Below are 14,587 nucleotides of genomic sequence, written 5' to 3'. Positions count from 1 at the left end.
GTGAGAAATGTGCCCAAATGTGACCTTTTATTCAGTTGCATTAACCTGCATTAAATTGAAATGCAGTTGCATGCATTCTGCTGGAAAAGCATCCATCACAACCTTTCAGAAGAGAGATGTTTATTGTGCTTCAGCCCGTGTCCTTCAGCACTGCAGCCCGCTAAAGGTCATGCAGGAGTCATGCCTGGAGACAGCTTAATTGGAAATCAAACATAGATCGTGAGAAAGGGAGAAAGAAAGAAGGCAACAGATGTTAAAGGAGGGAAAGGGGACATGAGTCAAAGAAGCAGACAGGTATAAGGAAAAAGCACAGAGTGAAAACTCTCAAGACCAATATTGATTTACGGTGAAAAGAAAAATGAGGCCAGCGATGGGTGTGGTGGTGAGAGAGAGTGATAAATAAAAGATTAAATGTCCTGACATTGGGTTGGACAGAAATCAATGGAAATAATAATGTTACAATGCACATTTTCATTAGTCTGGGGAGAGACTGAAGGTGGTCCGCATGTCTAATGTATCAGTCAACGCGAGCAGGTCTGCGCATACTCTCTTATTTGTTTTATGAATATAATTTGCGGCACACTTCAGGGCAGATTAAATCACAGGAAACGTTTTGAGTTTTCGCTCTGACATACTGTCTCCATATAAGAAAATGCAATATAAATAAATAATAATGCATCCTGTTTTAACATTCTGGGCTGGATTATGGGTCAGGACAGTGGACCTCGAACTGTCAGGGGCCTCTAAAGCTGACTTGTAGAGATGTGAAAAGTATATAAAGTATAAAAGTATATATTTTTTTAAAAAACAGTTGCTGGTATCCACTGACTGAATGGAAAAAAATGGCTACCAGCAACATACCAACATTCTTCAAAATATCTTCTTTTGCATTCAACAGAAGAAATAAACTACTACAGGTTTGGAACAACTTGAGGGTGACTAAATAATGACTATCCCTTAAAGTACACTTTTAGGTACAACTAATTGTATTTAATATAAATTAAAAACTATAAAACATTTTAATGAATAGCAGTTAACAGACAATTAAAGGAAGAGTTCTCCCAAAAATGAATAAAAATTTATTCACCCTCAGGCCTCAGGCAAGATATAGATGAGTTTGTTTCGAAAAACAGATTTGAAGACATTTAGTGTTACATCACTTGCTCACCAATGGATCCACTGCAGTGAATGGGTGCCGTCAGAATGAGAGTCCAAACAGCTGATAAAAAACACTCCAAAATCAACTCCAGTCCATCAGTTAATGAAGTGAAAAGCTGTGTGTTTGTAAGAAACAAATCCATTGTAAATCCATGCATTTTACCTTTAAACCATTCCCATCTGTTCTGATAAAGAAACAAAGCCATCTACATCTTGGGATGAGTACATTTTCAGCAAATTTTCATTTTCATTCCTTTAAGTGTCCAAAAATATTACATTCAGTTTGCACAGTCTATTTTCATGTTCAGGGCTGGATTATGGGCTTGCACAATGAGTCCTTTGCCCTTTGCTTCATAGAGTGCACAGAGTGCAAGCATAAAACAAGACTAGAGGATGAGGACCCACAGGTTTCTCTGCACGCACAATGCAATGTAAAAACCTATATTTTCAGGGGCCTCTTGCGACTTCATCTTACCCTGTTAATCTTTGATGAGCAATAAAAAATAAATAAATAATAATAATACTGGGCTCCCTCATTTTTGGTCTATATTGTTAAAAGACCATTTTCTTTCTTTAATCATTTCGCTTCATTGTCATTTAATTTGTTTTTAATTGTGAACAAGCCATCACTAACTGATGAATCATTCAATTAGTTTCCCTTCAGTCTGTCCTTTGGGACCCATGATTTACTCCCTAATTGAGTTGGAGAAATGTACTGCAGACATCTCACCTCATCCCAGCACGTAAGTGAACCGAGACTGTTTAAAACCCAATCAATATTTCCCTCTTGAAACTTTCTTTCCTGATCTTTTATTTCCGTCTCATTTTTTTTGTATAAAGAAGTCACTCACATATAAAGAGGATTTGCTAGAGTGGTGCTTTTTTTGAAGGAAAAAAAGAGATTATTAGATATAAGATATCTCAGCCAGCCTATTATTATACTGAAGAAGCTGTGTCATTCCTTAGTGATTCAACTTTAATTTTTCTTGATTTATTTTCACATGGAAATACTTTCAAAAGATATTCCCTTAAGGAGACAATTATGACTGAAGTGGAGTTGTCTAGATGAAATCTGTACTGAAAAATAGGGTGTTTGTACCCAGTGACACTGATTGTTATTCAACATGCTGCCTTAGCTTGTTAGCTTAACCACTGTTGCAGTATTAACATGGTTATCTGATTAATTAACATGATATGGTCTAGATATGGAGAGCAACTCCAATGCTATTCCCATGATACAATGTAAGAAATGATCTTAATCTTTGATCTCTGTAATGGTATGTTAATAGAGCACAATTAATTCTGCTTTAGGCCAGATATGGCACATAAAGATGTGGTGTGGTGAATCAAAAGTGCATTTATATTTATGTTTAGTAAACACAGGGGAGTGGTTAGTGTAGAAACCTTGAAATGCCTCCTAGTGCTTACTCGGCCTGGACTGATGTGATTATAGTAGCTTTGAGCTTTGCTCAGCACCAGTGGTTAATATTTCAGAATCTGCTGAATCTTATGTAGCAGGAATTTAAATTCACTTTCCTGAGTACAACAAAAACTGTCTTGCATTTTATGAATGTTTCCCAACTCATTGTCCTACAGAGGATTCAGATTTGTGTGTGTGTGTGTGTGTGTGTGTGTGTGTGTAATAAGTGTTAATATGTCTTGCTTGTTAATATGTCTCATTTACATCCTTACGTTTACAAAATAAAACTTTTATTAACATGAGAAAAAATAATGATAAAAGTCAACATTAACATAGAGGTACATCTCAGTACAATGTAAATGTGTATATTGTGATGGAATTACTGCCATCTCTTGGTATGAAGAAGACGTGTAGTCTTGCTGTGTCTGCTGAATAAACTATTATTTTTCAAATCCACAAAATGATTGTAGCCTACTGTTGTGATTGTACTTTCGGAACAAACACTGCAATACTGTTAATCTTATAGTGTATACATTGCAAAAGGCAGGATTAATATAACTGAAATTTTTTATTTTATAAAGGTTTAGCTTGAATACAAAGCAGCATAAATAAAAAATAAAGAAATATATGGCAGGAATAGTAATAGCAAAAAAAAAAAAAACAGGTAAAACCCACTGATTCGATAAAAAAGACCAGTTAAAATCAGTTAAAGCCAGCTGATAGCAAAAAGACAGATTTTAAACAAAGTTAAAACCAGCTAAAAAAAAAAAAAAAAAAAAAGCTAAAACCAGCTGAACCAGTCAAAAAAACAGCTGAAAACCAGCCTAGGCGAGTTGTCTAGTTGTCTCTGGTTTAAGCTAAAAGTAGCTATTTTAAACTTGGTTAACTTAGTCTTTTCGCAGGTCTCCCAGCTTGGCCAGCCAAGACCAGCCACACCAGCTAAAAAAGTGCCAAACCACTTTAAAACCAGCCTGGAAGCAGCCAACCAGATAGATAGATAGATAGATAGATAGATAGATAGATAGATAGATTAGAAATATTAGAGTGGAAGCTTAAATGAGTTTAAATGGGTTAGAAATAGTACATAGAAGGGAAGCTTGATTGAGTCTAATGGGCTTCAATGTGTTTAGATTTAAATTTTTCACAGTTGGAGTTTGAATATAGTTTTGGCTCATTTGAACATCCCGTCAATGTGAGTCTATGATTTTTGATCTTCATTTTTAAGAAAACCGTAAATCCGATCAGTCTGAAAAGATATACGTTAGCAACCCGAGTCAGAACAGTCTGTTTGCTGTTCTAGCTTTCGTGTCACAGACAGTTTTGGTGGTTCTAGCTTGAAAGCTCTAGGAGTAGCGTTCATTTAGTCTAATAATAATAATAAGAAGAAGAAGCTTAAAGTAGCTTTTTCAAGCCAACTTAATTAAGATAACTGAAGGTTTTTCTGCATAAGGACTACAGCTACCACAAGCAACGTGACCTGACGTGCTTGACGAAACAAGATAACTGTAACGTTAGTCCTTATTTAGCAACCTGTTTATTATTATTAAGTCTCAAGATGAGTTTGGGAGTGGTCACCTTGGATTTGTGGCTAAGGCAGATCGATAAATGTTTGCAAAATTGAACATGCGCTGCGTCCGGTGCACATGCGCACCGCACAGGAAACACTTCCAAACAAAGAGGAAGCGCTCATGTGATTTAAAGGGGACCGCACACAATCCAAAAATCATGTTCTTTTTTTGCTAACACATTAGTAAATTGTTTTTAAAATGAAAATTGTTACACAAGGAGCTTGGGATCATCTTGCAATGAAAACTGAGGTAAAATGTGATTGAGATGAGTTTCTGTATAGCCTCTCACAGTTAGCTGGTCTTATGTCTGCTGCTGCTGAGTTCAGCTAAGATTAGCATGCGAGCTAATTCCACGTTGATCAACAAAGCGACACGTAAACAGAACCACTGAAAATAGAATTGTAAGTGACAATTCTGTCAGTATCAAATGAGAATTTCGGCACACGCTGCTTGAAAATGACATTTCTAGTATTTTTTTTATACTGAAGTTAACTCGTATTTCTTCTGCAATGTATTGTGCTGGACTGCAGGTGTTTTATATTATAATTAACTGTTAACGTTATACGTGTGCATACATAGACATATACATAAATGTAACTCCACTAGTAGTGAAAAAGTAAAATCGGGCTGATTATTGAGAGTACTGGAAGCTCTGAATAAAATTGCATCACGTATTGATTTGAATGTATACCATTTCACTTTTATACCGTTGCATATTGTAGGCTAATTATGTTTAGGCATTTGTGTTAATTTTTTCTTTTTTCTGTCATCTAAAAATGTTTTCAAGCGCAGCTCAATGTCTTAAAAAGAAGTTGGATGTTATTTTCTTTAAGTTTCCCTCTTAAAATGTTATTGCTTAATGAAAATAATTGTTTAAAAAAAATTATAATTTAGATGCCACCTCCCCAGCTTATACTTGCAATACTAAGCTTAACATTTCCATACAACTCTAGTTTGTCAAAAAAAAAAAAAAAAAAAACCCTGAATGCTGTCTAAACACAAGCATTTTCTATTTTCTTGCAGAAATCACTTCTGCTGTGTAAGATGGAAACTCTCTTTTTCTGAACTTTATGCCCAGTCTTTGGCTTGGCAGGGCAGTGAGGACACTCAGCAGATCATCTTTGCCAAAACTTTGTAGGGAAACTTCATTTAGAGCAACACTAAATCATCAATCTCTCCAGTGTTTGAGGACTCTTATATTTTCGTGGGGCTTTGCATCTAGCCCCAGTGGCATCTTTTTCTGTGTGCCACAAATTCGCCAGTTTAGTCTCAGCTCCAGCTCTTATTTCCACGTTTCTTGGCCCGAGTGGCAAAGTGGACGACCAGTCATGGCAGAGCAGAGATACTGTGTGGAATATGCCAAACGTGGCACAGCTGGCTGCAAGAAATGCAAAGACAAGATCATGAAGGGGATGGTCCGGATTGGCAAGATAGTGCCAAACCCATTCAGTGAGTCTGCTGGAGAAATGAAGGAGTGGTACCACGTGAAATGCATCTTTGAGAAGCTTGAGAGAGCACGTGCCACCACGAAGAAAATCGAAGACATCACAGAACTGGAGGGATGGGAGGAACTTCAGGATGAGGATAAAGAACTAATAAATAAACATGTTTCAGGTATCCAGCCATTGTTACCCCTTGCTTTACACTCCTTGTTTAGTTTGCATCAGTTGCCACTGTCGACTTGACATATGCTGAGCAGTCTCTCTTCTCTTCTCTAACAGAGCTGGCTGCCAAAGCCAATGCAACCCCAAAGAAGAAAGTGCAAGCAAAGTTAAACAACAGTGGGCAGCTGTCAGCACCACTAGCTGATCCAACAGTCAATGCTCCTCGCAAGTTTTCTGGCTTCACAGGTACAACACTAAGAGAGTTGCACAAAATGTTTTTTGTTTTGCTGATAATTTGTCTTGCTTTTGCTTTTTGTAATGTACTCTGTGGTTCAAAAAGTTTGGGGTCAGTAATATGTTTTTGAAAGTCTTTTATGCTCACCAAGGCTCTATTTATTTGATCAATACTGTAAAAAAAGTAATACTATGAAACTGTTTTCTGTTGAAATATATTTTAAAATGTAATTTATTCCTGTGATGGCAAATTTCCAGCAGCCAATTTTCAGATCCTTCAGAAATCATTCTATCGTGCACTTTTGCTGCTCAGGACATATCTTCTTTTTATCGATGTTAAAAAGAGTTGACTATTTAATATTTGTAATAGGTCTTTTTTTGTAATCAAGTTTTTACTGTCACTTTTAATCAATTTAATGCATCTATACTGAATAAAAGTATTTATTTATTAATCGTCTCCAATCCTGTGAATGGTACTGTAACTTGGTTGTTGTAGAGATTTAAATATAATATACATTGTCCAAAATTAACTTTTACCAGCCATAAATATTACTGAAAATGAATTATATTACAGATTCCTGCAATATTGTATTTTTGTGTCTCTATATATTGTTTTTTTTTTTTTTATTAATTACATTTTTCTTTATTTTTAGGAATAAAAGGTTATATGCACAAATTATCTTTGTAGTCACTTAGTACTGTGTATGAAGACTTCAGATGCAAAAGTTTTTTTCAAAGAGATGTTTTTTCTTTTAAATGCGCATTTTTATCAGGCTCCTATGTTTAGGTTCAATAATTTAACTTTAATGGCAAAGAAAAGATAATTAGTCAGTTATTAAATGACGTATTTTCAAAAATGTCCAGTGCTGTTTTCATAGGAGCCTGATAAAAATGCTAATTTAAAAGAAAAAATCTCAGACGGTCTTCATATAGACAGTTTAGTGTATCTTGGTTTAAATTTGCATGGACGAGTATCAGATTATCATTCTCACTATTTAGTTTTATAAAATGTCTTGCCAACTGGCAAGTAATTCTCTTGACCCACCAAAGCTGATTTTGGACAGCTATGAGATAGATGTACAATCTATCATGGAACACTGTCATGCTCTGCCAACTTAATACAAAGTTTATCACTCATGTGTCCACAGCTACCAAGGCCGGTTCCTCTTCCTCCAGTCCTGGACCATCTCCAGCCAAACCCACTCAGGGTAGCGCCTTATCAGCTCAGCTATGTGATCTCAACCACAAAGACTGCTTACTGCGGGAGTTCCGCAAACTTTGTGCCTTAGTCGCAGAGAAGTCCAGCTATAACGCCAAGACAGAGATCATCAGAGACTTCTTGACAAAAGGCTCTGGTGGAGGTGAGCATTGAAAATATCGGCCAGCATGAACACAAGTAACTTAAAAAGTGTATTCAAAAGCATCTTTTTTTGTTCTCTGTTAATATGCCTCCCACATCTTTACAGACAAATTCCGAGGAGATTTGTACCTGACAGTGAAGCTTCTCCTCCCAGGAGTGGTTAAGAATGTGTACAACCTCAATGACAAACAAATTGTCAAGCTTTTCAGCCGCATACTGAATTGCAGTCAGGATGAGATGGTGCAAGACTTGGAACAGGTTTGTCACATTGTTTAACACATTTCTTATACAAAAAGTCAGTTCTTTTGAGAAATACTTGTCCTTTTTCTTTACTGATTTTATCGGTTTCATATAGGGTGATGTTTCAGAGACGGTGCGGATGTTTTTCGAAGACAGCAAGTCTTATCCTCCAGCAGCCAAGAGTCTGCTTACTATTCAGGAGGTTGATGCTTCACTGAGCCGTCTGTCGCAACTCACAAAGGAGGATGATCAGCAGGCAGAGCTGCAGGATATTGCTAAAAAGTCAGAAATAAATCATTTTTAGAATTAGATTATATAAAATTCTTATTACAAATGTTTGAATTGAGATTAACTTTAAAATGTCTTTCTTGATTCCCAGATGCACCGGAAATGATCTGAAGTGTTACATTCGTTTGGTCAAACATGATCTGAAAATCAACTCTGGGGCCAAGCATGTGTAAGTGTCGCTAGCAAATTGTACCTAATGGCATTGTTTATTCTGTCTTACTCGGTGTGAATTTTCTCTCATCAGTTTGGATGCTGTGGACCCCAATGCTTATGATGCCTTTAAAGCCTCTCGTAACCTGGGTGACGTAATTGACCGGGTGCTACGGAACCAGCAGGATGCTTCTAATGGGACAGGACCCAGAAAGATCCTCAGTGTGGAGGCGTCTCTGATGACCCCTGTACAGCCAATGCTGGTCTGAATCGCTATTGCTCTTAAATGGATAGTTCACCCAAAAATCAAGTTCTGTCTTTCACTCATGTTTCTCCAAACTTGTATGAATTACTTTCTTCTGTGGAACATACAGTAAGAGGATGTTTTGAAAAATGTAGGTAGCCAAACAATTTTGGTGACCACTGTATCAATATATCTGTTATCCTTTGAAGTTCCACAGAAGAAAGTCACACTGGTTTGGAATGGCTTGATGACAGAATTACATTTTTTCTGTTTAATTAAATAATCTTCAATTACAACTAAAAAACCCAAAAGATTATGCTTATATCTACTGCTTGTTTGAATTAGTTCTTATTCTTGTAGGCAGAAGCATGTAAGTCCATTGAGTATGCCATGAAGAAATGTCCTAATGGGATGTATTCTGAGATCAAGTATGATGGTGAGCGTGTGCAGGTCCATAAGAACGGCAGTCACTTCAGTTACTTCAGTCGAAGTCTCAAACCAGTACTCCCACACAAGGTCAGGACCTCCAGTCTGTTAGCTCTTAAAATCAAATACCAAGGGATGTTTATATACATGTTTAAAACCCTTCAAATCTATTTTAAAGAGTTTGATTGTCTCCCACAGGTCGCCCATTTTAAAGATTTCATACCGCAGGCATTTCCTGGTGGCCAAAGTATGATCCTTGATGCTGAAGTTCTTCTTATTGATACAAAGACTAGCAAACCCCTGCCTTTTGGGACTCTTGGAGTACACAAGGTAAACCAGAAAGCAATGTGTTTTGATGCTCTTTAAAGGATTAAAGATTTTATTTATTATTATTATTGTTTTTGATAGAAGTCTCTTATGCTCACCCAGGCTGTATGTATTTGAGTATAAAGAAAGTAAAACAGTATTGTCAAACATTATTACAATTTAAAATAACTATTTTCTATTGTAATGTTTCAATTTGCTAAATTTTCAGCAGCCATTACTCCAGTCTTCAGTGTCACATGATCCTTCATAAATCATTCTTATATGCTGATTTGCTGCTTAAGAAAAATTTGTAAATGATAAAAAAAACTGCTGCTTCTAATCTTAATTTTTTTTTTTTATATAAAAAAATGATTTGATTAATCAAATCAATATTTAACATCAACAGCCATTACTATTTTTGATTATCAATATTTAGTTTTATATTAATACATTTGTTAAGGATTTTTTTGCTGAATAGAAAGAACGGTATGTATGAAATAGAAATCTTTTGTAACATTACAAATGCCTTTACTGTTACTCTTAATCACATTAATGTATGCTTGCTGAATAAAGGTATTGATTTCTTTTTGTTTTTGTATGTGCTTTTAGAAAGCAGCTTTTCAGGACGCTCAAGTGGGTCTGTTCGTGTTCGACTGCATTTATTTCAATGGTGTCAGTCTCATGGACAAGTGAGTCAAACTAAAGGAATGCATTTTTCATTTATCTGAAAGTTATTGCAGGTTTTAGAGAAAAATAAAATATTTATGCTTTATATTAAATGTTGATTGAGGTTTTCATGGTAAGACTTGAAAGATGTTGATGTGGTGATATTTTCCAGGCCTCTCTGTGAGAGAAGAAAGTTTCTCCGGGACAATATGGTGGAAGTTCCTAACAGGATTCTGTTCTCAGAAATGAAGCATGTCACGGTCAGTTCTGCAGTGTTTTTATATCCTTTTCTTTCTCTACTCATCGTGCATATGTTCTCAATGTTCAAGAATGCTTGCAAATGTGTAGGCAGGTCAAGTTAATTAAAGGTTGATGTTATGATAAGACTTCAGGGTGGATGATTTTATAAAGCTAATGATATTGTGTCCCAACAGAGAGCTGCTGATCTGGCAGAAATGATCACACGTGTCATCAGAGAAGGACTTGAGGGTTTGGTTCTTAAAGATATCAAGGTATAGCCTGAGTATGACCTGACTGTGTTAATAGCATGTAATAGATTTGCATGCCAACAATGCAACACATTTTTCTTTTCAGAAAGGTGTTCTAATCCATCTTCCATCACACTGCAAATAAAACTGGCCAACCAATAATATGTCCACTACTGGTTACATGAGTTGCTGCTGTTACATAAACCTATAATTTGGTGACGCTCTCAAACAATATTTTCCTAAGCATCAGTGAATAGCAGAGGAAGAAGCTGGAACCCACTCTTTTTATACACACTGTTCGGAATAGATAAGTCACATTAAAAATTGACCTAATTTGTAAAAATATGGGGTAGTATGATACACCCATGTTAATGGCTGCCAAAAACCGAAGCATTCTGACAGCGTATGGCTTTAAAATGAAGAAGTGCAGTGCATTTGTGTTTGCTTGGGTCACTTCATGGCTTTATTGCTGTTTCAGGGACATTATGAACCAGGAAAACGTCACTGGTTGAAGGTGAAGAAGGACTATCTGAATGAAGGAGCAATGGCGGACACCGCTGACCTCGTGGTGCTTGGCGCGTTCTATGGCAAAGGCTCAAATGGTCAGTATCGGCAGTCCAATCCAAATAGTTATATACAATAACTGATTTTCAGAGTTGCTAGAGTAACAGTTTTGAAATATTATGTTTTTCTGTGTGCCAGGTGGAATTATGTCCAGTTTCCTCATGGGATGCTATGACCCAGAATCCAAGAAGTGGTGCACTGTGACCAAGTGTTCAGGAGGCTATGACGACGCCACCTTAGCCAGACTGCAGAAGGAGTTGGACGTCATCAAAATTGGCAAGGTAAATCTCATGATTTAATCAGTAGTGCCTCCATTGCCATATCAGATTTATGAAAGATGTATCTCATAAGTTTCTTATCTATCTTGCTATCACAGGATCCAAGCAAGATCCCAGGATGGTTGAACATTGTCAAGAACTATTACCCAGATTTCATTATCCGAGATCCAAAAGTAAGACTCTTCCTAATATGACCGAAGGGATGCTTAATGTTTATGTGCTTGTAATGTGAAATGAGCTTGATGAGACTCTGTTAAAAGCCTGGTTACAGTTGAGTATGTGATAGAAAAATGGCAATGAAGCGACTTTATTGGCTTATCTCTTTAACTCAGGAGAATGTTTAATAGACCGTACAACACTTAAAAGTTTAAGATGTTTGTACTGAATTGAAACCATAGTAGTTTTTGTTGTGTATTGGACTATCAGGAATAATGTCCTGTATGTCAATGTTTACAGAAAGCACCAGTGTGGGAAATAACAGGAGCGGAGTTTTCCAAATCAGAAATGCACACTGCAGATGGCATATCCATCCGCTTCCCACGATGCACTCGAATGCGAGACGACAAAGACTGGAAGACTGCCACTAACCTTCAGCAGCTCAAGGTACCCTTGATTGGAAAATATTTGCATATTTGTATGCATTTTACATAGAGATGCAACCGGGAACTGTATGTTACATGACATTTCAAACCCGTCTTTTCATAGCATGTTCAAAATAATAAATCAAAGTGAAATGGACATGAACTAAAAATTCTAATATTTACCATGTGTTTTATAAATGCATGGTGTATATACAAGGATGAGTCATTCACAATAAGATGCACTTTTTTGATCACAGAATGTTTAATCAAAATGTCATAACTCGATCTTCCGGTAAAATGACATACTTTTCTCTGATGTACGCCGAACTTCTCCATTCATTTAGTCTGCTTAAACTCCACCCATCTACAATTGACTACAAGCTCACATTAATTTTTTTAGTGCAATGCCAACATTACAAAATCCAGTGAACATCTGATGGTTACAACCCATCCCCATCCAATTATTATTATTATTACTATTTGTTTTTGTTTTTTTATAATCTGTCACACTTGGATGTAAGTTACTATATGAAAAAACTGCAACTTTAAATAAATTATCCTTTTTTTAAAACTACGGTAATTATTTCTAAAAACATTTTGCAGGAGCTGTTTCGTATTTCAAAGGAGAACTGTGATTTTGAGGTGACAGCTGGTCCGTCCAAAACTAGCCAAAATGACAAGAGCTCTTCAGGAGGTGAGAGTGGAGGAAGCTCTCCCTCTGCATCTCATAGAGCTTCCACAGCTAACAAGACCAGTAAGTGTTCACCATGAACAGATCCTGTTTGGTCTGTTGTTGTCAAGTGTGACATCTGCATCATAAAAGTACCATTAAAAAAAGTTCTTATATTCTGTAATTGTTCCAACTGTTCAGAAAACGGTCATACTCCAGAAGCAAAGGCAGTGAAAACAGAATCATCATCTCCAGCAGTTAAGAGGAAACTACCCGCAGAGAAACAAGATGCCAAGAAGGTTTGTTATCTGATGAGCCCATATATATACTATTCAAAAGGTCATTAAGATGTTTTCTTTTTTCTTTTGAAAAGTCTCTTATGCTCACCAAGGCTGCATTTATTTGATCAAAATGCAGTAAACCAGTAATGTTGTCAGATATTATTACAATTTAAATGGACTGTTTTAATATATTTTAAAATGTAATTTATTCCTATGATGGCAAAGCTGATTTTCAGCAGCCATTACTCCAGTCTCACATGATCCTTCAGAAATCATTCTATCATGCTGATTTGGTGCTCAAGAAACATTCACTATTATCAATTTTGAAAACGGTTGTGCTGCTTGCTTACGGACCTAAACTTAACTTAGTGACCCCAAACTTTGAAATGGCAGCATGTTTTCTTTGAACACCGGTTTAGTCTGTCATGCCATGTCATGGTTCCTTTATCCGTTTTTAGATCATCTCTTCACTCAGACCCTGTGATCTTGTTCTTTCAGATAAAAACAGAACCCGTTCACAGCAACGGACAAAGCAAATTGAAGACTGTTCAAACAACTGACCCAAAAAACGAAAAGGTTTTTTTTTTTTAACCTCTTTTGTACTTAAAGGGCACCTATTATGCCCCTTTTCATAAGATTGGCCAAGATTTCTAAAAAATCTTTTCTTTGTATTGGTCTTAAGTAATATTCTAATTTTCTGAGATACTGAATTTGGGATTTTCCTTAGTTTTCAGTTATAATCATCAAAATTAAAAGAAATAAACATTTGAAATATATCAGTCTGTGTGTAATGAATGAATATAATATACAAGTTTCACTTTTTGAATGGAATTAGTGAAATAAATCAACTTTTTGATGATATTCTAATTATATGACCAGCACCTGTATTTATATTAGATCTGTGTAACCTTAAGTGATAGCAGTGTGTTGGAAACCTGTGACTGACATTTATCCGAAGATATTCTACATGTTTCAACTGTTTTTGCCTATACAGTGAAAGTCAAAGGTGCCAAACACTGGACCCCACTGACTTGCAGTATATTTAAAAATAAAAACCTTTTCCTTTTAAAGCTAAAGGGTGTAATTTTGCTGTTACGATACTTCAATCACCATTGAAACTCTTGTCGTCTTCCTGCAGACACTACTGGACATTTTCACAGGTGTGAAGCTCTACCTCCCAGAGTCAGTGCGGGACTTTGAGAAGCTTCGGCGCTACTACCTAGCATACGATGGAGATTTGGTGCCAGATTATGACTCTGCTTCAGCCACACATACACTGGGAGAGCCAGAGGATGACTGTTCAGCCCAGAGGGTCACCTCCAACTGGATTTGGGAATGCATCCGAAAGAGGAGGGTGGTTCCTCCCTGCTGAATGAGGTAGAGACTGCTGGAAGGACACTACCACAAAGCTCAGGCATTTTGTCCTATAATGACATTGTTCATTAGAGAACAGCAAACCTGTTTCATCAGACCCGCAGCTACATCAATAACAAGCTGAATGAACTTTTTCTACCAGTGTCTCAGTTTCATGTTTTTGTTAGCTTTACCACATTGTGGTATTACACACATTGTACTAGAAAACTGTCAGTTGGTTTTGACATAATTTCTCACTATGGATTCACATATTTATCATTTTTTAAACTTTGGTGTCATTGACCAATGCTGCCACTCATGTCATAAGCATATTCTTCAAAGAGGTCAATAACTAATGATTTTGATGACTTCATGATACAGTGTCATTTATCTGTTTTGAAAAGGATGTTTGTATGGAGTATGCTCTTGGAAACAGGATGAGTGATTAACAATACAATAGTAACAGCCATAAGGCATGATTGTGGAATGAATAATTGTGTAGAGTAAATTGGGTAAGAGCCCTCTAGCTTAGTAATGGTAGTTGTGTGTAATTTCAACTGTTTCAATCACTCTAATTAAAACAAGCCTTTTATGCACAAAGAAATTGATTTGTACCTGAATTGTGAGCACACAACAGGGAACAGCAGTTCTGTTCTCCAACATGAGTGATTGTATGAGTGTCTGTATAACACAGCATGGGTTTTATCC

The 14,587-nt window shown here is 36.5% G+C and overlaps 1 protein-coding gene across 3 annotated transcripts; it reads left to right on the top strand.

Moving 5' to 3' along the window:
- The first annotated feature begins 4,204 nt into the window (after nt 1–4,204).
- On the top strand, nt 4,205–14,483 carry lig3 (ligase III, DNA, ATP-dependent). 3 transcript variants are annotated; one of them, XM_058775280.1, is made up of 21 exons: nt 4,205–4,395; nt 5,170–5,760; nt 5,868–5,996; nt 7,133–7,345; nt 7,451–7,602; nt 7,700–7,866; nt 7,964–8,041; nt 8,117–8,285; nt 8,627–8,782; nt 8,891–9,022; nt 9,608–9,687; nt 9,837–9,924; nt 10,099–10,176; nt 10,631–10,754; nt 10,855–10,997; nt 11,093–11,167; nt 11,451–11,597; nt 12,179–12,329; nt 12,447–12,544; nt 13,025–13,102; nt 13,665–14,483. In XM_058775280.1, exons 2-21 carry the CDS (start codon nt 5,217–5,219, stop codon nt 13,896–13,898), a joined length of 3,036 nt encoding a protein of 1,011 aa, XP_058631263.1. In that variant the 5' UTR covers nt 4,205–4,395; nt 5,170–5,216; the 3' UTR covers nt 13,899–14,483. The 3 variants fall into 3 exon arrangements, with proteins under 3 accessions (XP_058631263.1, XP_058631265.1, XP_058631264.1); XM_058775281.1 differs by lacking the exon at nt 4,205–4,395 and adding an exon at nt 4,402–4,547; XM_058775282.1 differs by lacking the exon at nt 13,025–13,102.
- Nucleotides 14,484–14,587: the final 104 nt, after the last annotated feature.

This window comes from Onychostoma macrolepis, chromosome 05, assembly GCF_012432095.1.
Source record: "Onychostoma macrolepis isolate SWU-2019 chromosome 05, ASM1243209v1, whole genome shotgun sequence".
NCBI lineage: Eukaryota > Metazoa > Chordata > Actinopteri > Cypriniformes > Cyprinidae > Onychostoma > Onychostoma macrolepis.
The sequence above is the reverse complement of the archived record's forward strand: the minus strand, read 5'-3'. Positions and strand labels throughout refer to the sequence as shown.

What these genes read in the sequence shown, in the direction of transcription:
- lig3 (XM_058775280.1), top strand. Translation starts at nt 5,217, where the DNA reads ATGCCCAGTCTTTGGCTTGGCAGGGCAGTGAGGACACTCAGCAGATCA. An exon ending in TGGTGCAAGACTTGGAACAG is followed by an intron (nt 7,603 to 7,699) that starts GTTTGTCACATT and finishes GGTTTCATATAG; the next exon opens with GGTGATGTTTCAGAGACGGT. An exon ending in TTCCACAGCTAACAAGACCA is followed by an intron (nt 12,330 to 12,446) that starts GTAAGTGTTCAC and finishes CCAACTGTTCAG; the next exon opens with AAAACGGTCATACTCCAGAA.